General features: G+C 48.5%; 1 protein-coding gene and 1 non-coding gene across 2 annotated transcripts; one reads left to right on the top strand and one right to left on the bottom strand.

Moving 5' to 3' along the window:
* Positions 1-1,915: 1,915 nt before the first annotated feature.
* Positions 1,916-2,189, bottom strand: LOC116855113. Its single transcript, XR_004380286.1, has one exon.
* Positions 2,190-3,407: 1,218 nt separating this feature from the next.
* On the top strand, positions 3,408-13,682 carry GLRX5 (glutaredoxin 5). Its single transcript, XM_032837385.1, has 2 exons — positions 3,408-3,733; positions 13,032-13,682. Exons 1-2 carry the CDS (start codon positions 3,439-3,441, stop codon positions 13,208-13,210), a joined length of 474 nt encoding a protein of 157 aa, XP_032693276.1. The 5' UTR covers positions 3,408-3,438; the 3' UTR covers positions 13,211-13,682.
* Positions 13,683-22,299: the final 8,617 nt, after the last annotated feature.

Below are 22,299 nucleotides of genomic sequence, written 5' to 3'. Positions count from 1 at the left end.
CAACCTTGACTCTTCATTGAGGGCTGTTATATAGAAGAAATGAGCTCACATTTGTAAGGTTTTTAACCATAGGTTTCATGGTGAATTTGCCTTCGGAGGGGTGGGTAGAAAGGAGACATTCTTCCAAATATAGTAAAACGTTATCTATAAATAAGCACAGGGAGAAAAACATTTTAGGATGCTTGAGTCAGCATGTTTATACACGGCATGGTTATTGAGTTTGTGGTCTAATTACACTTTGTGACCCAAATCCCAGGATTCAGGTAAGTTTCTGTGTTCTTCCCACCCCCACCCTCTCACTAATGTCCAGGTGGGAGATGACAGACTGATAGAGATTACTAACTTATGTGTTCAAAACACCCAAACACTTGGGAGCGTAAGTGCAGATCTCTGACAACCGCTTAAGAGGTCTATTTTTATCATGTTTTCATTACAGAATTTTTTTCTCTTTTAATCCTGGCATAGTTAACTTAGGGTCAGGTATGCAATATAGTGATTCAGTCATAATAAAAATTCTAAAGAGAATCCTGAAAACTGAAATGCCAAATTATACATAAGAGTTTGATGCTTTGAGAAAAATATTTTGAACACCAGTTTTTTCCATTTCTGTATTTATTTATAAGATTTTATTTACTTAGAGTGTGCATGAGCAGGGGGAGGGGCAGAGAGAGAGAATGTCCAGCAGACTTCCGTAGAGCCAGATGGGGGTCTTGATCTCATGACCCTGAGATCGTGATCCAGGCCGAAATCAAGAGTTGGATGCTCGACTGCCTGAGCCACCCAAGTGCTTTAAATCACCATGTTTGGTGCCAATACTCCAAGGGTGGTTCTGAGATTAAAAGCAGAAAGGAATGTGTTCAATATACATAGTATTTTATATTTGTGGATGCTTTAGTAAAAACTTAAAATTTAGGTCTACAGTTTTCATGTCTTTGGTTTAGCTACCTGATTTATCCTCCTGCCTTTGATCCTGCCATCAACGCTGCCCACTGAGCCTCCTGAAGGGGCACAGACAGGCTTTCCCATATCCCAAGGTTTCACGCACATTCTTGGGCTCTACTGCACACGGGAACTCAACTTACTGTAGGTTTGAAGAACACAAGCTCTGTAGTGTTCCTGCTCCAGGTTTACTCGTCACCTTCAACAGCAGCTCTGTTCTCCACTGAATAAATAATGTGTGATAACTAAGAACGACAACTATGCTTCCAAGCCACTGTTACACACTAGGGGAAGGGACAGTTTACTCCCTGTCACGGGCCCACGTCTCTGCCTTCGGTAAGTCTGCAAGCTCTTCTCTCTACTCCACTCAATACAAAAGTAGATCAGTTTAGAGCAGGAAACGAACAGTTTGAGATTTTCAGGAATTATCAACATTTATTTAAAAAAACAAACAAACACACCCAAACTTACTACAACATAAGCCTGAGGAAAAGTGAGGTGATTTGGGAATCTGTTCCCAATAATCTGTTCTCTAACATAAGGGCCCCAGACCAGGTCTTCTGCAAAAAGACCTGTTGTTGCTGGGGGCTTCAGCATCCCCACACTTCCTACACATTCCTGTTCATGTCACTTGTTCCTCTGATTTACCTGGAATCCACGAATCTGGGGGAGAAAAAAAAGCATTCTGTAAGGAGCTGATCAATTTTGGGTCCCCCAGGAGAAAACGATCGCACATCCATAACATCAATGAGGCTGAAATAAACAGGTCACGGAGGAGCACTTCTGAGTAGCATCTTGAATTTATTCCCTGTCACTAAGGTTCAACTTTCATGCTGAATGAGTATTTCCAAGAGTACTTGCTAACAGTACTCCGGCTCATTTTCTGCTTTTAAATTTGAGAACCTCCAAAACAGAAGCAGGTCACCTCCAGCAACAATTTTTAAAATGTGCTTTTTTTTTTTTTTTAATTTAAGTAATTTGTAGCAGTACTTAGTGTCCAACAGAAACCACTCCGTCTGTTAAACAATATCTCGACTGCGAGGCTTCTCTTACTGTCGGTGGATAGATAACGACACGGCACAGTCATTATCACCGTGGCAACAGTACGCAGGACTATCCGAGGAAAATTGCACATAGAACCGCTGGCCCTTGAGCAGTCATGCCTCAGCTTCCTCCGGAGTATGCTTTCTCTGCAGGTCTGGTGTGCCCCAGGGTACCACCAACCCTGCGCGGCTCCAAGACCACAGATGGTTTCACCGGAGTCCCGAGCTTCCGGAACCCTTCATTCCACCAGCAGGCACACGTGCCACGTCCCAAGCACCGCTCTACGCGGTGAGGATGCAGCAGTGAGTTCACTCCAGTGCCTGGGAGGGAAATCAGTAAACCAGAGAATGAATGCATGTCAAGGTGCCATGCGTACAATGGGGAACAGAGGAAGCAGCGAGCCCTCTTCTGCACCCGCTTCGCAGTTCCCCAGCCGACTACCAGCTCTGGGCATCCCGCGCTGGCACCATGCCCGGCACGCAGCAGCAGCCCAGGAAACCTCTGTCCCGCGAACCAATTCCCTCCTAGCTCCCCGTTCAACAAAGCTTTCCTGGGCCTTAGGCTCCAAGGACTAAAGAGGCCTGCAAAGCCCACGAAGCCACATACCCGGAGGGGCTCACGCACACGAGGGCACCTCACACACTTTCAAGATAATAGTTATTCTGGAGAAATAGCCGTGCGGTGGAGACGGGAACCTTGGGGCCGGGTGTGGGCCTCTGCTCCCACGCCGGCTGCGGGGCCGACGGACAGCCGGGACACGTGGCCCCCGCCTCGACCCGGGAGTCCCGGCCGCGAGAACCTGGCCCCGGCCCGTCCCCACCACGAACGGCCGCTTTCGGCCACGGCCTTACGGAGGCACCGGGATCGCTCACCTAGGCTGGGAAAGGCGGACCGGACCGGCTCCGGCCGCGTCGCCACCCCAGACGCTGGAACCAGCCGCCCGGCTACCGCGTTGCCACGGCAACTCAACTGCCGCCTACACCGGAACCGGAACCACCGCCTGGATGTGACCCCTTCCCGGCGTTCCCCGGAACGCCGAAACCCGCCCACTGCCTTCCCTAGTCATCCGGGAGTATCCCAGCAGGCCCATCTACCCTCGGAGGAAGTCGTCTTCCCCCTGGTTTGGCCTCTCCTTGCCTCGGAGCGTGACGCTGATGGACATTCACTCTCTCCAATCAACTGACAAAGCGACAGGCAGCGGCCAATAGGAAGGCCGTAGGGTGCCGCTCTGATTTAAGGACGGCCTCCAATCTGTCGGGGGCCGGCCGAGCCACATGATTGGTAGAATCGAGTAAAGTGCGGGCTAGCGTTTTCCAATCATGTGGAGCAGTTCGGAGCCGGCCCAATGAGATCTTCCGGGGGGCGGGCCGGGCTGCCGCGGGCCGGGGGAAGGCTGGGGGGCGGGGGGGCTAGCGGAGGGCCCGGGCCGTCGAAGGCTCCGGCGAGCGCGTGGGCATGAGTGGATCCCTGGGCCGGGTGGCAGCGGCTCTGCTCCGCTCGGGGCGCGGCGCGGGCGGCGGCGGCCTGCGGGGCCCTGGCGTGCGGGCGGCGGGCTCGGGCGGCGGCGGGAGCGGCTCGGCGGAGCAACTGGACGCGCTGGTGAAGAAGGACAAGGTGGTGGTCTTCCTCAAGGGGACCCCGGAGCAGCCCCAGTGCGGCTTCAGCAACGCGGTGGTGCAGATCCTCCGGCTGCACGGCGTCCGCGACTACGCGGCCTACAACGTGCTGGACGACCCCCAGCTCCGGCAAGGTCAGGGCCCGCCGGTTGGGGGGCGACGGGCAGAGGCCGCTCGGCGGGGCGGGGCTGGGCGGCGCGGGCTCTGTCTGGGGGTTCGAGTGGGGTCGGGGCACCGGCTCCTGCGCTGTGTTCGGGGTCGGGTAGGGGCATCGTTGACTTGAAGTGGGTCTTGAGGATCTGGGCATCTGGTACTCTTGTCAGCTTGGACATTGGGGAAGTTCTAGCGGTTCCGCTGTCCCCACGCGGAGCCGAGAGAGGCCTTTTGGGGCCAGATCGCTCAGGCTCGGTCCGAGGAGAGTGGTGGGGAAAGAGGGGCCTGAGGGATCCTGTAAGAACCACTAGAAGGCAGGCACTTTGGGGGACACGTTGAGTGAGTTGGCCTGTCTCTTGGTGCTGTTGATGGTAGAGGAAGGGCCGGTGCTGCCCTTATCAGAGGCGGTGGGGTCAGAGGCTGGTGCCTCAGGGCTGGGGGTGTCAGGAGCTATCCTGTGTTGCTACAAAGAGGGGGTAGACACAGCTTTTGGACTCGTCTTCGTTGGGATCACTTGGTGTGGAAGGAAAAGGCATGAACTTTATTTTTAGATCCTTGAGGCCAGGGAGGGATTTGTGGGGGTCTAGGGCTTGGAGAGAGAGGCTTGTGCAGAGAGGGATGAGGAATGACCCTTGGGCCCTAGCTAACTCGAGCTTGGATCTCAGGGAACCTGGGGCCAATCAGGGTGTGCGGCCAGATGGCAACAGGTCCGGTGGCTTGTCGCTGGCTTGGGGAAGGAGGGGGGGCCCTGACAGCTAATAGTACCTTTTCTGCGGAACACCGTTCCAGGAACCTTATAAGTATCTCAGTGGGGGAGGAGGACGGGGCCAGTGGAGTACATAGATCTGCTCCTTGGCTAGGGCCCTTGGTCAGAGTTGGTGGAGAAATGGGGAGGCTGTGCCTGCACTTCCTGGAGGGTGGCTTAGTATCCTGCATTCCCGTTAGAAACCTCCAGTAGGGGTCCTGGCATCTCTCTGAGCCCCTGCTGTTCTTTAGTTACAGCGTTCTGAAAACAGTTTTACCGGGCACCAGGTTCCCTGTTATTCTACATGTAGAATTCTGGAGTTTGTTATTATGTACTTAGGACTGTTATTCTGCAGTTGAAATGATCAGTCCTAGTCTTCCCTCCTTGACCGGACAGGCTGGTGTGGTGGAAAGACTTGGGGCTGGAATCCCGCTGCAGCCAGTAGCCGGGCAACCCTAAGCAAGTCCCATTACTGCATTTTCCTTTTCGGTAATGGGACGATAATGAAACCAAACTTGACAAAGGTTTGATGAGGAAAAATAGAGAAAGTAAATCTTTTTAGAAAGTGCCCATCATTTTATCCGGAACACAGAAGGCACCCACTCAGCGGGAGGTATTTTATCATTGGGACTTAATGGTTCTCAGAGGAAGTATATTTTCCGCAGATTAATTCCTGGGGAAAACTCTCGGTTTGGATGGGTGGAAACTAGGAGGACGGTAGGCAGGATACCATGACCCGCTCTGTGTGATGCTACCCTGTAGTAGCCTCCTGGTCCTTGTTTGTTTGCCTGCTAGAGTGTCACTGGCTGCTGGGTGCACCGGCACCCAGGCCGTGGGGTGTGTTTTTCGTACAAGGTGGGGGGGTAGGGGGATGGCTGCAGTCTTCACTCAGCGGTGGCTGCTCTGCTTCAAAGATAAGATAGGAGAAACTACTCTGCAGTTTTTCAGCAGGGACCTTGCCACAGGGCAGGCTAGTAGGGCTGTTAATAAAAAGTCATGTCAGTGATAGCTTGCTTAGTATAAGGTTTTGAGGGTCTTTGGTTTGTGGTTTCTATTCTGTTTATTTTTATCTTTTGTAAATTTATTTATTTATTTATTTTAGAGAGGGAACGCAGAGGGGAGGGACAGGAAATTAGGACTTGAGCATAGTTTTTCGGGGGACACAATTCAACTCACAACACCAGTCTTTTTAAAGATTTATTTATTTATTTATCTGAGAGAGAGAGAGAGCGTGTGGAGTGTGCATATGCAGTGGGGAGGGGGCAGAGAGAGAGAGGGAGAGAGAATTCTCAAGTAGACCCCCCCTCCCCCCGTCTGAGTGAGCAGCCACACTCAGGGCTCGATCCCAGGACCCTGAGATCACGACCTGAGCAGCTGGTCAACTGACGGAGCCACCCAGGTGCCCTGTGTCTCCCGTTTAACCTAATTGGAGATGGGGGTGTACTGGAGTGTAAGAAGAAAGTAGGAGCAGAAGTAAGAAGGTTTACACATAGCGCTGAGGTTCCCGGCTAACGTTCCGGTGTTCAAGCAACAGCAACAAGAATTTAGCCCTTAAATTTTTTGAGCGTTGAGTTTCATCATTTTCATTCCCAGTTTGTTTCATACCAGATTATTATCTTGGTCAATAAATGTGTTGCGTATATATTGGACATTAACACACACCTCTTTTGTGGCTTGGAAAAATAAGCATGCATGCCAATATTAACCCTCAGATTGGGGCACGGTGGTGTGAGCTCGTTCCCGCGGTGTGGATGAGTTTAGTCAGGGTAAGACTCGATAAAAACACGAACACTCTTCATCTCTTTGCTCTCTGCACCCTTGAGTTTTACGGAGAGAAGCTGACAGGCTGTCTGATGCTTGCTTTTGCTAGCCGCAGATATATCTGTGCACCTTTCCCAGATCCAAGGTCACCGCTTGTAACTAGAGAGGGGCTCCTGCAAAACTGCCTTTCCTTTTCTCTTGTGCCAGAGCTTTACAAAGGACCCAGAGCCCAGGGAACACCCACAGAAGCTGTCTTCCTGTTCTGGGGGCCGGGTCCCTGAAGTGTGATGTGGAGACAGCTTGGCCTGTGACCCAGGGAGCAGAGACGAGTGTGAGGTCTTCCTCAGGTCTTATCTTTCTCCTGTTGACCTGGAAGAACACAGAAGGTGGCCACAGAGGGACCGGGTCCCAGTGGACAGGTGTCAGCATACCCTAATCCTGGTCTAACAAAGAATCTCTTTCATTTTCTGTTGTAAACCTGACTTGCTCATTGAAGAAACTTGGAAACGCTGAAGGCAATAAAGGGAAATTACCTGTAATTCTATATCCACCATTATTAACATTTGGATCTAGTTTCTAATCTTTTATTTTTTAAAACCACATTTGAGATCAGGCATGTCTGGGCATAGTATTTTGCCCTCCCGAAAAGGGGGAACTTGTCTTATGCCACTGCCTGAGGACCCTGTATATTGCTTATGCAGAGCAAGCTTTCAGTGATTCTTTTTTTAAAGCTTTTATTTATTAAAAAAAAAAAAAAGCTTTTTATTTATTTATGTTGAGCAAGAGAGCGCTAGTGCACATGTGCACAAGTGAGGGGAGAGGCAGAGGGAAAGAGAATCCTAAGCTGGTTCCTTGCCCAGCGCAGAGTCTGATGCGGGGCTCGATCCCAGGACCCTGAGATGATGACCTGAGCTGAAACCAAGAGTCAGACACTTAACCAGTGGGACGCTTAACTGACTGAGCCATGCAGATGCCCTTCAGTGAATGTTTTAATGAATAAGTAAATCCTTCTTTTATATATACCTCTTTTAAACTCTGTCCAATGCTCTTAAAAACATAAACACTGTGAAATTTCTACCTGTTCAGATCATCTGTAGAATGAATAGTCATTATCCTGTTGTCGAGTGTTTATGTATTTGAAACTATGCTCAGCATCGGGGAGTTTAAGCAACAGAAACAAATCTGTGACAGTGGCAAATGTTAGAAGTCACATTAACAAATGGTGTTTCTGGGCTCGTGTGGCAGATGTATTCTATGCCGCAGATGAGAGTATAAAAAGGTACCAGCACATGGGAGGAGTAACTGTCAGTACCGGGTCAAGTTGAAGGTGAACATGGCTGAAGACCCAGCTGCTTCTCTCCTGGGCACACAGTCTAGAGTGGGGGTTGACAGACTTTCTTTGTAAAGGGCCAGAGAGGAAATACTTCAGTCTGTGTGGACCGCACAGTCTCCATGGCATGGATCCTGCTCTGTTGCGGTGGCGTGAAAGCGGTTGTAACAGTACCTGATGGGTGGGTGTGGCCGAGTCCCAATAAAACTTTATATACAAAAATAGGAAGTGGACCACAGACAGTCCAAACCCCATAGTTTGCCACCCCTTTCTCCAGAGAGGAAGCCCCTGCGTTTGAGTTAGAAGACAGATAAAAGGATATTCATTGACGTGTTGCTTGTAATAAAGAAAAATTAGCAAGAGGGGGTCTTGGTCTCTTAGCAGACTGGATAAACAAACTGTGGTATAAAGCTGCGTGGTGGGAAACTAAATTGTGGCTAAAACGAGCTGGATCTAGATGTCATCCATGTGACTGTGTCCCAGAGAATGCAGTGTTTAGTCGTGAGGTAAATTGCAAAAAAAGTAACTACAGCACAATGCCGTTTGTGTTAAAGGTGTGAGACGGTCCCCCGTGTCATGGATACACATGCAGTGTGAGTATGGTTCGTGGGCTAGGGTGACTTGCCAGCCACAGGCCAGAGGCCATCTCTGCCGGTCTAGAACCTGGCCTTCGGACTCACAGAAACCTGGATGGAAATCCAGGCTCCACCACTTGCCAGCGCTGTGACTTTGGTCAGATAACCTCTCTGAGCCTTGGTTTCTTCATCTGTAAAACAGAGAAAATTATGCAGTCCCTGTAGGATTTTTGCAAAGGTTAAGTGAGGCTATGTGTGTAAAATTCTTAGAGAGTATGAAATTCAAAACCCTTAGCTCAGCAAATGAGTATTTTCGTGCTGCCTGGCTGCAGGATTGGTATTTTTTTCTGCATTCGTCCCCATTGCGTGTATTTCTCAGAGGAGCATGATGGAAGGATGGCGTACGGGACATCACGGTGGACAGAATCTCTGCTGGTACCTGGAATTGTGGGAGTTTAACCCTATCACCAGTTAGATCTCATCTCATCTTTGCAGTAAATCCGGAAATAGTTATTCCCACTTCACAGGCAGGGAAACTGAGGCTAAGAGAGTAGCAGATTGATCTGACACTGCATTTATTTACATGCTGGCAAGCCACAGCCCGCTGACTCGAATCCAGTGCTCTCTTCACTCTGGCACTGGCCCCTGGAGGGTCTGCCTTTCCCTTACTCTTAGCTCAGATATCTCCTGTGATGCTGTCATTCTCTCTAGGAAGCCAGAGGAGGCCCTGTGACTTGCCCGAGGCAGAGTTGATCTGCATCAGATTCCGAAGCTGCTCCTACAGTGAAAATCTTCCAGGGAGAAAGGAAAACTGTAATTGTGGTGCTCCTATCCTTTGTTGTCCAGACTGGGAACAAAGTCTAATATTCTGAAACGTGATGAATTTTGAAAAATCCCTTTTGAAAGTTCTGGAAGGGAACTTTCTAATACCCTTATTTTTCCCCCCCACTGTGGTTTGATGCTTTGGAATATTCATTTTTTTAGTGGGGCAGTAGGTGCCTGTAGAACTGATTTTATAAGACCGCCTCCTTCCTTACTCCCAATTTCTAGTGTCACCCCGTTATATAACTTTGCAGTCAATATTTTTTGTCCCAAATTGAATCGTTGTCACTTGTCATCTGTAAAATATGATTACCATTAAAATCCATTCTTGGTATTCCATTGTGTATATATACGACATCTTCTTTATCCATTCCTCTGTTGATGGACATCTAGGTTCTTTCCATAGTTTGGCTATTGTGGACGTTGGGATAAAGAAGATGTGGTATATATACACAATGGAATACTATGCAGCCATCAAAAGAAATGAAATCTTGCCATTTGCGACGACGTGGATGGAACTAGAGGGTATCATGCTTAGCGAAATAAGTCAATCGGAGAAAGACAACTATCATATGATCTCCCTGATATGAGGGAGAGGAGATGCAACATGGGGGGTTAAGGGGGTAGGAGAAGAGTAAATGAAACAAGATGGGATTGGGAGGGAGACAAACCATAAGTGACTCTTAATCTCGCAAAACAAACTGAGGGTTGGTGGTGGGAGGGGCTATGGAGAGGGTAGTTGGGTTATGGACATTGGGGAGGGTATGTGCTATGGTGAGTGCTGTGAAGTGTGTAAACCTGGCGATTCACAGACCTGTATCCCTGGGGATAAAAATATATTATATCTTTATAAAAAATAAAATAAAAAAAAATCCATTCTTGGATACGATTTCCTAATTTTTCAGAGTTTCTCTCTCTGATTCTGAGTTATTTGGAGTGAAATTTGGAAGAGCTGTCATTGTATGTTACAGTTTTTGAAAATGAAAAAGCAAGAGAAGTTAGCCACGTTTAAATGATTACATATGAATTGATGGGATTCATTTTTTATTTTCAACTTATGAACAGTGGTCTTTTATTCTTAGAAGTTACTTGCTTTGTGCTATAGGAATCACTTGAATATTTCTTTAAATATTCAAACCTGTAATCAGACCTTTAAAAATAGAAAATAGTATATTTTCAAGATGCCAGAGCTCTTTGCCTTGATATCAGCTGCCTATAATGTTTGTTCCCCTAAAACCAAAGAAGCGGGGACACCTGGGTGGCTCAGTGGGTTAAAGCCTCTGCCTTTGGCTCAGGTCATGATCTCGGGGTCCTGGGATCGAGCCCCACATCAGGCTCTCTGCTCAGCAGGGAGCCTGCTTCCTCCTCTCTCTCTGCCTGCTTCTCTGCTACTTGTGACCTCTGTCTGTCAAATAAATAAATTAAAAAAAAATAAATAAAAATAAAACCAAAGAAGCAGGTAAGTTTAATTTTGATAAACTATCCGCTAGTTGGCGCCATAGCCACTGTCACATGCCATCGTGGGCTCTGACGCCAGGTTCTCCTGAATTCTTGAAATACAAATTATTAGGCAAGAGAGCATGGCCCTAGGGTCTGGAAGGTGTCTGTCTCCCTCGCACATGGCTGTGTTGTGTCCCATGTTCAGATTGGTTGGAAAGCCCACTTGTTTGGTAGTTTTAACGGTGACAGTTGATTCCGGTGACGTGTCCTCTTCCCTCTAGTCTGGACACGTGTTCTGTAGTGATGTGCTGCTTAAATGAACGAGACAAGCCTAAAGCTTTGAGTGAGTGTGGGACTGTGAACGTGATTGATGAGAGCAAAGTATTCTACTTTGCAGAGATTTTAAAAAATGACTTTTTAGGATTGGATGTTTGTGGTTGGAGTGAACCTCAGATGGCAAATTTATTTTGATTTTTGGTGTCTCATCAATTTGCTGTGTTTCATTTAGGCAGTCACTGAAAGAATCGTATTTGTTGTCTTGGAAGGCTTAACACAATGTGTTACTAATTGAAAAAGATCCAGATAGAAAATCATGCACATAAAGGGTTTATGCCACAATATAGAAGATATTTAAGAAAGTTTCTAAGAATTATGACTTCTATGCTGAGTCATCTGTGTTGCACCAAATATCAGAATTCAAGATAAAAATTTGAATTCATTGAGAAATTCTAATAAATCTAGATTTTTGGTACTATAACGACATTCTGATGGTTAATGGAATTTTCCCTTTTTTAGTAACCCCCGCACCTCTAGCTGATTTATTTATTTATTTTTAAAGACATCCAAAGTGGCTTAGAAGTGTCCTTTTCTGGGGGTGAAGTGTACAGCATGATGGCTGTAGTTAATAATACTGTATTGCACATTTGAAAGTTTTTGAGAAACTAGATCTCAAAAGTTCTCATCACAGGAGGAAATCTTTGTAACTGCATGTGGTCACGGATGGTAACGAGATTTACTGTGGTGATCAGTTTGTAATATATACAAATATCAAGTCATTATGTTGTAGACCTGAAATGATACGATGTCATATGTCAATTACGCCTCAAAAAAAAAAAAGTTAAAAAAAAAGTACGTTTTTTGGGCCCTATGATATTGTAACCCTTTCTCCGTAGAGGAAGTCTAGAGGAGAAAGATAAAGCCCTCCGTGGGGGGCCTTCTCTGGTGCTCTGTTTAGAGCAAAGTCACTATTTTTTTTTAAGAAGGTAGTGACTTTTAAAAGAAAAGAAAACATTATTATCTTAGGACTTGTGATATGAGTCAAATGGCTGATTTTATTTGGAAAACAAGTGATCATAAATGATAGGATATCAAAGACCAGTTTTGGTATTTTTAGTTTATTTACACAAAAACCACCACTTGAATGATTCTTAATTTGCGTAGTATTGTATTTTGTTTGAAGAATCTGTTGACTTCTCTGTTTTATTTTGTCTGTTCATTTTGCCCTTTTAAAAATACCTTCCTATCTATAGAAGTATAAAAATAGCAACTATGGTCTATAGTGGTTAATTCTCCTATGCCATGCTTTTGCTCAGCCTCTCTTTATAGCACCAACACAGTTGTTTTATGGATGGATGGATTTTTAAAAGCGTATCTCATCTGTAGGAAGGAGGTAGAGGAACATGAAGAAAGAGTAATCTTTTGTCTTAAGCCTGAAACCACATTTACTTCCTTCTGTCTTGTTAAGACCGTCAGCCTTATGGTCTGGAACTGAACAGAGTGGTCGCCTGGCCGGGGTGTCCTAGGAGGTGCCACATCTCTGTGTGTCCTCAGAACTGTTCGCACGGTTCTTGAGGTTCTTGTCCTTGAGGACAGGGAGGGCGTCTCTCTCACCCCGTGGCCCAGGACATGGACATTAGCTGGACTTCGGGCCTTTCCTTGCTTTGACTCAGTGACTGTGAATTCTGGGCCGAGCCCCATCAGCCTGCCCCACGGAGAGCCCATCGAGGGGCTTAAGAGGGTAAAGGCTGTAGGCCGCCCTAGGATAGAGATTGTTCTTTGGGCAAAAGGATTATTAAAAATAAAACCCAGTGACACAGCATCTTGGTGGTGTTCCTTAACCCAGACGGGCACAAGAAGCCTGAGTGAGGCCTGCCTCGCTTGGCAGACTTCCCGGGGTGGACCCACGTTAGGCGGTCCATTTGGAAAGGAAGTCATAGCGCTGAAGTTTTGTTGCACAGAATCCATGACTGCAGAGGAAGGGGGACCATGGCATCCACCGGTCAGGTTCTCTGCCCTCGGTCCCTGTTCACCGTCTGTCCTCTGTCCGGGGAGAGCCTCACCTCCCCGATGCTCAGGAGAATGGTGGGAGGCGGGGGTGGAAACAGGCAGACAGTTGAGCGACTTGGGGCGACCTCACAGTTGGTAATCGGAAATGGTAGGGTTTACATAGCGGTCTGGTTTTCACTAAAGCTCCCACTCCGTGGCCGACACATGGTTCCCCGAGGATGGGGGGGGGACGCGGTAGGGGACCCCGGGAGGAAACGGATTGCCCCATGCACAGTTCAGCTCCGAGCATCTAAGTGACACCTGAGTGTTCTTCCCCGCAGGCATTAAGGACTACTCCAACTGGCCCACCATCCCGCAGGTGTACCTCGACGGCGAGTTCGTGGGTGGCTGTGACATCCTCCTGCAGATGCACCAAAATGGGGACCTGGTGGAGGAACTGAAAAAGCTGGGGATCCGCTCGGCCCTTTTGGATGAAAAGAAAGACCAAGACTCAAAGTGAGGGCGGCCCGGGGCCTCCCCGCGCAGCAGGGGGCTGTGGGCGCTGAGAGCCGCTACCAGCAAAGCCTTACCGAGTCTGCTGTTTGCTCTCCGGACGGCCGCTGCTTGCACGGGTCCCCCTGCTTGTCAGCAGTTGGGGGGGGTTTTGGTGTGTCTGGGGTTTGGGCTGTGAATATTCGATTGTGAGCGTAATTATAACCACTGCACTGTAATAATTCACTGTTGTATTATGATATTGTTGTAAGCAAAATCTGTTCTCATATTGTCATCTGCTCTTTGCCTGATTCAGGATTAAAACCAGGAGCTTTTAAATCATCATTATTCATGAATCCTCTGCAAATGTGTCAGTTGGCAAAGATAATACCCACCCCCCAATTTTTCGTAGCTTCTTCTGTTAAGAAAAATGATGGCCAAGGAAGAAGATGTGGGAACTGGGGTGCTGTTTTTTAAAAAATAAACTGTCAACTGAGGGATACCGTGTGCGAGTTGTTAATTCTGAATAGTGGTAAGCCTGTCCCTCAGTCTGCTCGGGCTACTGTGACAAAATACCACGGACTGGCTGGCTTATAAACAACACGTGTTTACTTCTTCAAATTCTGGAAGTCGGAAGTCCAAGCTCAAGGCTCCAGCAGATTAGGTCTCTGGCGAGGGCTGTGCCCGCCTGGTTCACAGGCTCCTCTTCTCCCTGTGTCCTCACGAGGAAGCTCTCTGGTCTCCCTCTTAAAAGGGCACAGATCCCATTCACGAGGACCCTGCCCTCCTCATCTGCTCACCTCCCAAAGACCGCCCCCCCCGAAACCACCACTCTGGGGGTAGGTGTCAGCACAGGAATGTTGAGGGCACACAGACCTTCAGTCTTCAGCAGTCTAAGGATGTTTAATGCCTGTGACCTTCTCTTTCTAGAAATTAAGAGTGATTCTTAACACTATTGCATTAAATTTGACATAGAAACAGCCATCAGACTATGGTCTGATTTCTCGAGGGGAGGTAAGTGTCAACACTGAGTGCTGTTGATGGTGCAGTTGGAGGCCTGGGTGTCGTGCCCAGAAGTGAGGTGGCTGAGGCTAGGGGAGGCAACTCCCCTCACCCACTTTGGAGGGCTGGTGCTTGGCAAGCCGTACTGCCACCAGCTGGGGAGAAGTCACCGGCAGGCCTCCAAAGAGGAATCCATGCAGCATTTTCTTAAGAAATACAGTGTTTACATGATACTGTGTAGAGAAAACCCTAAAGACCACCAAAAAACTTCTAGAACTGATAAAGGAATTCAGTAAGGTCTCAGGATACAAAATCCGTTGCATTTCTGTATGCTAATAATGAAGTAGCAGAAAGAGAAGTTAAGAAAACAGGTGCCTGGGTGTCTCAGTGGGTTAAGCCTCTGCCTTCGGCTCGCGTCATGAACTCAGGGTCCTGGGATCGAGCCCCGAATCGGGCTCTCTGCTCAGCAGGGAGCCTGCTTCCCCCTCTCTCTCTGCCTGCCTCTCTGCCTGCTGGTGATCTCTCTGTCAAATAAAAAAAAAAAAAGAAAAGAAAACAGTCCCATTTATACTTGCACCAAAAATAAAGTACCTAGGAGTAACACTTAAGCAGGTAGGTGAAAGATATGTACTCTGAAAACTCTGAGACGTTGATGAAAGAAATTGAAGACCTCACAAAGAAATGCAAAGACATTCCTCACTTAGGGATTAGAGAAACAAAAACAAATATTGTTAACATGCCCAAGCTACCCAAAGCAACCTATAGATAGAATGCAATCCCTATCAAAGCACCAGTAGCATTTTCCACAGATTTAGAACAAATAGTCCTAAATCTGTATGGAACCACAGAAGACCCCAACTAACCAAAGCGATCTTGAAAAAGAAAAAGAAAAACAAAAACTGGAGATATCACAATTCCTGATTTCAAGTTATATTACAAAGCTGTAGCCAATGACAGTATGCCACTGGCATAAAAATAAGACACAGAGATCAATGGAACAGAATAGGAAACCCAGAAATAAACTCACAATCATATGGTCAATTAATCTACAAGAAAGCAGTTAAGAATGTGCAATGGGAAAAATTCTCTTTAACAAATGGTGTTGGGAATACTGGACAGCTACATGCAGAAGAATGAAATTGCACCGCTTCCTGTCATCACACACAAAAATAAACTCAAAATGGATTAAGGCTCTAAATAGACCTGAAACCATAAAAATCCTAGAAGTGAGCACAGGGAATAATTTCTCTGACATTGGCCTTAGCAATATCTTTCTAGGTGTGTCTCCTGAAGCAAGGGAAATAAAAGCAAAAATAAACTGTTGGGACTACATCAGATTCCGCACAGCAAAGGAAACCATCAACAAAGCTAAAAGGCAGCTTGCTGAATGGGAGAAGGTATTTGCAAATGACATGTCTGATAAAGGGTTAGTATTCAAAATACATAGAGAACTGCTACAACTCAACAAATAATCCAATTAAAAAATGGGCAGAAGACATTAACAGACATGTTTCCAAAGAAGACATCCGGATGGCCAGCAGACAACATGAGAAGATGCTCAACATCACTCAACAGGGAGATGCAGCTCAAAACTACAATGACCCATCACTTCCCATCCGTCAGAATTCCGGCTAACGTCAACAGCTCAAGAAAGAACAAATGTTGGAGAGGATGTGTAAAGAAAGGAGCCCTCTTGCACTGTTGGTGGGAGTGCAAACGGGTGCAGCCACTGTGGAAAACAGTATGGAGGTGCCTCTAGTTAAAGATAGAACTACCCTATGATAATCAGACCACTGGGTATTCACGCAAAGTATACAAACACACTAATTTGAAAGAATATATGTACCTCCGTGTTTATGGCACCATTATTTCCGAAAGTCAAACAATGGAAGCACCCTAAGTGCCCATTGATAGATGAGTGGATAAAGATGTGTAGTTACAATGGAGTATTACTGTCATAAAAAAGAAGGAAATCTTGCCACTTACAACAACAGGATTGAATCTAGATAGCATAATGCCAAGCGAAATAGACGTGTTCTTCTATATATGATCTTACTGTGTAGAATTTAAGGAACAAAGCGGGGCAGGGGGAGGGGCGGAATGCCTGGGTGGTTCCATCCGTTAATCATCTGCCTTCGGCTTAGGTCAGGATCCCAGGGTCCTGGGGCCAAGTTCCGTGTCAGGGAGCCTGCCTCTCCCTCTGCCTGCTGCTCCCCCTGCTGTGAGTACTCTCTCTCTCTCTCTCTCTCTCTCTCTCTCTGATAAATAAATAAAATCTTTAAGCGGATTCAAGTTCCTGTGATCTAAAAAAGCAATAAGCATGCAAAACTCCATGTCCTCTCTTTAAAAAAAAAAAGGGAAGAAAAACAAAGTGGCGGTGGGGTGGGGGTGTGGGTAAGGAGCGACAAACCAGAAAAACCACGCAAGGGACCAGACTCTGAACTGTAGAGAACAAGCCATGGTTGCCGGGGGGGCATGGGGAAAATAGGTGCAGGGGATGACGAGCACTGAGTAATGTATGGAAGGCGGGATCACTGTGTTGTACACCCGGGACTCATACAACACTGTGTGGTGAACTCTGCTGGAATTTAAAAAAAAAAAAAAAAAAAGACTTGGCACATGAGAAATAGATAAGGTCTTTACAAAAGGGATAATTGGAATCACAGAAGATACTCTTCCAATATGCAGTATCTTTGTTTTTTTAAGTTAGGATTTATTTATTTATTAGAGCGTGAGCAGGTGGGAGGCAGGAGGGGCCGTGGCTGAGAAGCAGACTCCCAGCTGAATGTCAAGCCCAAGGCGACTTGGGGCTCGATCTCACAACCCTGAGATCAGGACCTGAGCCAAATCAAGAGTGGGTCGCTTCACTGCCTCAGTGCCCCAGGGGCTCCTACGGCAGGACTGCGGAGGCGGAGCTGGAGGCAAGCCTTACAGGTCCTGGGCAGAAAGCTCATCCTGTCACCAGGTGCCTTTGGGTCCCCAGAGGCCTTCATCCCTCTTCAGGGCCTTAAGCCGGATGTCCGTTGGAATTGTATCTTCCCAGGGGCAGAAGTAGGAGGAAGAAAGCAGTTTTTCATGAACAGACCGGGAGGGACAAGGAAGGAGGGAGGGCTCATTCCCCAGAGCTATTCTAGAAGCTCTTCCCTGTACTTGGTCTGCTTGAGTGCCTCTTGAAGAAGCTCTGGAAACAGACCGACGTAGGTAGGATTGACCTTCTGGGTTCCTGCCACCATCCCTCCCCCAGAGGTTTTGGGATCCAGAAGAAAGGAAAGAGGAAAGTGGGAGCCCCAGCCCCACTGCAGGGGAGACCGCCCCGTCGGATTAGCGGACCGCTCCTAGCCCACCACAGAGCCAGGGGCTTCAGGGAGAGGAAAGCAGATTGTTCTCATAAAAAGGATTTTTATGTCCTGAATTCTGCCCTGCATCGCATCCATACCTTGGTGTCCGCCCTAAAATTCCATGGACCCCCTAGGGGAGGCTGGGACTCAGCCAAGTGACCTTGTTTTGCAAATGGTAGTGTGGCCACTAGAAGGAAGGAAGGCTCAAGGTCTCCCCTGAGTTGCCATAAGGAGGCCAGGAGCCAAGGTTGCAACCTTAGCCTTTGGAGAGAATATCACTGACAAATCACACGGTCCCTGGATGAGCGTGCGGCACACGCAGGACCACACAGTTCTTCTTCCCATTCACCTCGGACGTGTAACTGGTACTTCACAATTTTGCCCTTTTCTTTGGCTTTTCCTGAGATCCACCTACACACCTTTAGGGTTCACCTGAAAAATGAAACGACGAGAAGATCATCAGGGAAACACCAGTGGAAGACACCTCCCCAGAAGAGCAGGACTGGGGGAGGGCCACCGACTGAACAATCTCACTCAGACCGACGCTCGTGACTCACGGTGACACGCTGTCTGTCGCCAGAGGGCCTCAGTGTTCAAGGAATCGCCGAGTTCTCCAGAAACAGAAGTGTTCTTTGCAGAAGTTAATTAATACTTTTTTCCTCTATATGCTTAAGGAGTCTTTACCAAGTGGAAAATTGAAGATGCTATCTTCTGTCAGCCTGAGTGATTGTAAAGATCTGCATAACCAGAATTCACTGTGATGATTAGAACAGTGACACCAACGTTCCTTCTACAAACAGCGGTGTCGCACATCATCTATTTTGAAGTGGAAGGTCCGCTTCACAGCCTTTCAGCATAGTACGTTCGGCGCGTACCCTCGTGATTTTTTTGGCTTATTGTTTCAGCTTCCAAGCACTGTGTTAATAGGCCCTTTAGAAATAGCAGAAGTTATTTTAGAAGCTTAAACGTTTGCATGATTTCAGGCAGTTTTTGCTTCCTGAATTGGTCGTTGTATAAATGTCATCACACTTCATTTAAGCAACGAGTGTTGGAGATACTTTGGGACAGAAGGGAAATTTTAAGAAGTCTCTTGGCCTTGGGGTGCCTGGGTGGCTCGGTTGGCTGATCGTGTGACTCTGAAATTCAGCTCAAGTTCTAATCTCAGGGTCATGAGATTGAGCCCCGAGGAGAGCCCTGCACAGGCTGTGGAGCTTGTTGGGAAATCTGTCCCTTCCCCTAAATGCCTCGGCTCACGCATCATTCACCAGCGCTCAGGTTGTGTTGGTGGGGATTTTTAGGTAAAACATATATAATGTCACCCTTGACTCCAAGGCGCACCTTTCCACATCAAATGCCCAACATTCCATTACCTTCAAGAGTTCTCTGGCCCTTTCCGGCTGATCTCATCCCCCCCCCCGCCCACCCCCCCACCCACCCCCACCCCACGGGCAGTAACTACCAGATTTTTATTCTCCTAGAGTCACAATGCACTTTCGCTATTTATATTTCACTACAGAATTTTTAAAAAAGTGTTACTTTTCTTTCCTACAGTGGGAAGTCTTCACCCATAGATTGCGTTTTTATTATGCGAGTTATGCTTCAAAGAACACCTTCGAACCTTGAGCCAATTCTGATGTACCGACAGCAAGGATTGTGATACTAGATTGTCTTGTACCTAATTAAGAGTTTTCACAGGGATCATTTTTCCAGGGAAAAAAAAAAAGGAGAAAAGAAATGATCCCCGGCTCATAGGAAATTAGGTGATGAAGTTCAGGAAGTATTTCCAGATGACTGGTGTCTGTCACTGGACAGGCAGGGGCTAAAGCAGGCAGGGGCTTTGAAGCCCATGCTGAGCCCCCAACTCTGCAGGGGGAGCTCTTCCTGCCCCAGACCCAGGCCTGCAGCTCTTCCGCTGGGGATCAAGTGCTGCGGGCCGGGGTCTGACATGCGTGTCAGAGTACTTGGAATCTGAAGGAGAACTTGGCGGTGATTCAGTACCTGAACAAGGAAGCTGGAATCCCGAGAACCTAGCGTCGTATTTCCCACCATGCCGGCTTTTTTCCATTTTTATTTTTATTTTTTTAATTTTCCCCCACAATTCCTTAGCAAACGCTCCTTAGAATGACTTTTGGGAGAGCAGACACTATTTTGGAGGAGAGAACAGAAGATGGTTGTGGTCCCACCCATCCAAGCCACCACAGTCTGGGTAGAATTTCGGAAGGACTGGTTTGGTGGTCAGAACAAGGGAGCCCCAGAGGTGCCCGTGTCCTAATCCTGGAGGGTGTGACTGTATTACTGGGTGCTTTGCCAATGCGGTCCAGTTTAGGGTTCTGAGACAAGGAGATGGCCTTGGATGATCTGCGTAGGCCCAGTGCAGTCTCACGTGTCCTGGGAGAGGGAGGCAGGGTCACGGTCAGAGAGGAGGTGGGATTTCAGCGGCAGAGCGTGGAGAGGTGGGCTCTGCAGACGGCGAGGGGGTGCGGGACGAGGATGTCAGCGGCTTCCAGAAGCTGGAAAGGGCAAGGAAGCGGCTTCTACCCTGGGGCATCCAGAAAGACCCCCCCCCACCACCTCCGCCTTGAGGTTGGCCCAGTGAGACTGATTTTGGATGTCTGACCTCCAGAACTGTAAGAGAATAAAATTCAGGTTGTTTTCGGCCATCGAGTCTGGTTATTTGCTACGGCAGCTGCAGCAAAGGGATAGGGCTGGATTTGTGTGGGAGGCGCCACTTGCTGTGAGTGGCCAGGGGTCTGGGGACAAATATTTAGTGAACCCCTACCCTGTGCCAGGCATTTAGACCCCTAATATACTGGTCACAAAAAGCCTGCAAATGTGGGAGAGGGTCTCTGCGACAGATGATAAAGCAGAATCAATGCGTCGGTGACTTGTCCAAGGTCACTGCCTGGCGAGTAGCCGGGCTGGGACTTGAATGGAGGTCCTCACGCTGTATCACACGTCAGAGGCCTGGCCAGATGGTCCCGTGCTCTGCGTGGTGCCAGCTGTGTCTAGGAAGACAGCCTTGAGAAAGGCCTTCTCCTGCCACTGAATTCGGTCTTCACTTCCCACCAAAGCCCATAGTGGGAGAGGCTGGGGCTTATGGGAGACCCTCCCTGACCATCCACAAGTAAGTGTCCCCAGCCGGGGGGACATCCAGCTACAGAAAGCAGCCTGCAGTGAGGCCAAGGAGGCTGGGGGGCCCCCTGGTGATCGGTGTGCAAGGATCGAAGATTGAGGGGTGTGGGAGAAGCAGGAGTGAAGCAGGGAGTAGTGGGACATGAATGTGGGGGGGGGTGGTCCCAGGAGCAGCCTTCATGTCACACAGGGCTGTCAACTTTTCATGGGGGAACAGAGGGGAGCTTTGGGGAGACCAGGCAGAGGCTCCAGCCTGAGATGGGGCAGCTGGTCTAGAAGCCAGTGGAGCCAAGGACACTCTCGGAACGCAGAGGAGGGCGCATGTGATGGACAGTGCTGATGGGAGCTGTCTGGCCAGGGAGGCCTGGGCCCGCCACCTGCCCTCCTTCCCTCGCTGCTAGAGCCCAGGACGTCGCTTGGGTGTCCCGCTGGGGCTCTACTCTGGCTCCTGCAGTGGCCGGCAGCCCTCAGGACCTCCAGGGCCCTGGGACTCCTGTCTGCTGGGAGTGTATCTGTGTGCCTGGGGCCCCAGGGGCTGGAGACTGAGGGGCTGAGGAGTAAGCACCTGCGCCACAGACCTGGTGCCCAGCTCCGGTGAGTTCACCTGGCGGGCAGCCCTCAGGCCATGTCACATGGTTGCTGGAAGAATCAGGCATTGTCCCTGCGGTGACCTGGCGAGGGCAGCTGCCAGCCCCTGCCTCGTCCTGCATGGACTCTGTCCTGTGTGCCTTCTACCTTTGCTTTCAAAATGGTCTCTAGCTTGTCACTGTATAAGGCATGTAACAGCTTCAGTAAGTCCTGTGAGTCCTGTGTGGTGGTCCCAGGGACCCCTGGCCATGGAGAGGATCTCCAGCTGGCTGGGCTGGAAAACCCCAACACTTTTTTCTTGAAGAGTGACCAGATCTCATTAACTTGTTACAGATGACCTCCATCATGACCAGCCTGACCTCCGGACTCGTGGACCCATCACCCCCCCACCCCCCGCTCATGGCAGTGCCTTTAAGAACAGGAACACTCAGAGTGGACAGACTGGCTCATGGGCATAGACTCTGTGCCTGGCCTCAGTCATGGTGGCCTTCCTTCCTGGACCAGACCCCCGATGGCCCCGCACACTAGCGCTCTGCACCTTGCAAGGTCCGAACCAAAAGAAAAAATGGTTCTAAGCCCTCTCTTTCATCTCCCTGGAGCCAATACCTGAGCTGGGATTTCCTGTCTGGGTTCCAGCCTCCTCTGTGAGCTGTGTCCCCTGGGAGCGACCTCTGACCTCCGTGTCTAGCACTAACCCTGGCCCATTATCCACCCCCAGGAAAGGGCCCTGGGAGGGGCTGTGGATCGTTGTGCAGAAGGACCTTAAGCAAGCTGCAATTTTGCTGCACTTTTCAAAGTCACCCGAGTTTTCTCCTACTCATTTAATGGACTGTTTACATTTGAAGACTTTACCCAAGTGTTGACTGAGGTTAGCGGAGCGGGCGGTAAAGGTAAATATCTCTGAGAGCCGGGACTTGGGCGGAACCCAGGAAAGAGCTGCGAACTGACATGAGCGACCCCAGATTGCTGTATTCCAGCTCAAGTGGAAATAACTTTGGGTTTCCAAACAGTCAAATACATTAAATATACATACACTGCAAGTATCCTAATTTTAACA

Source organism: Lontra canadensis, unplaced genomic scaffold, assembly GCF_010015895.1.
Source record: "Lontra canadensis isolate GAN:19392208 unplaced genomic scaffold, GSC_riverotter_1.0 scaffold98, whole genome shotgun sequence".
In the NCBI taxonomy this organism is placed as follows: Eukaryota; Metazoa; Chordata; class Mammalia; order Carnivora; family Mustelidae; genus Lontra; species Lontra canadensis.
Note: the sequence above shows the minus strand (reverse complement) of the source record. Positions and strands in the feature narration are given on the sequence as shown.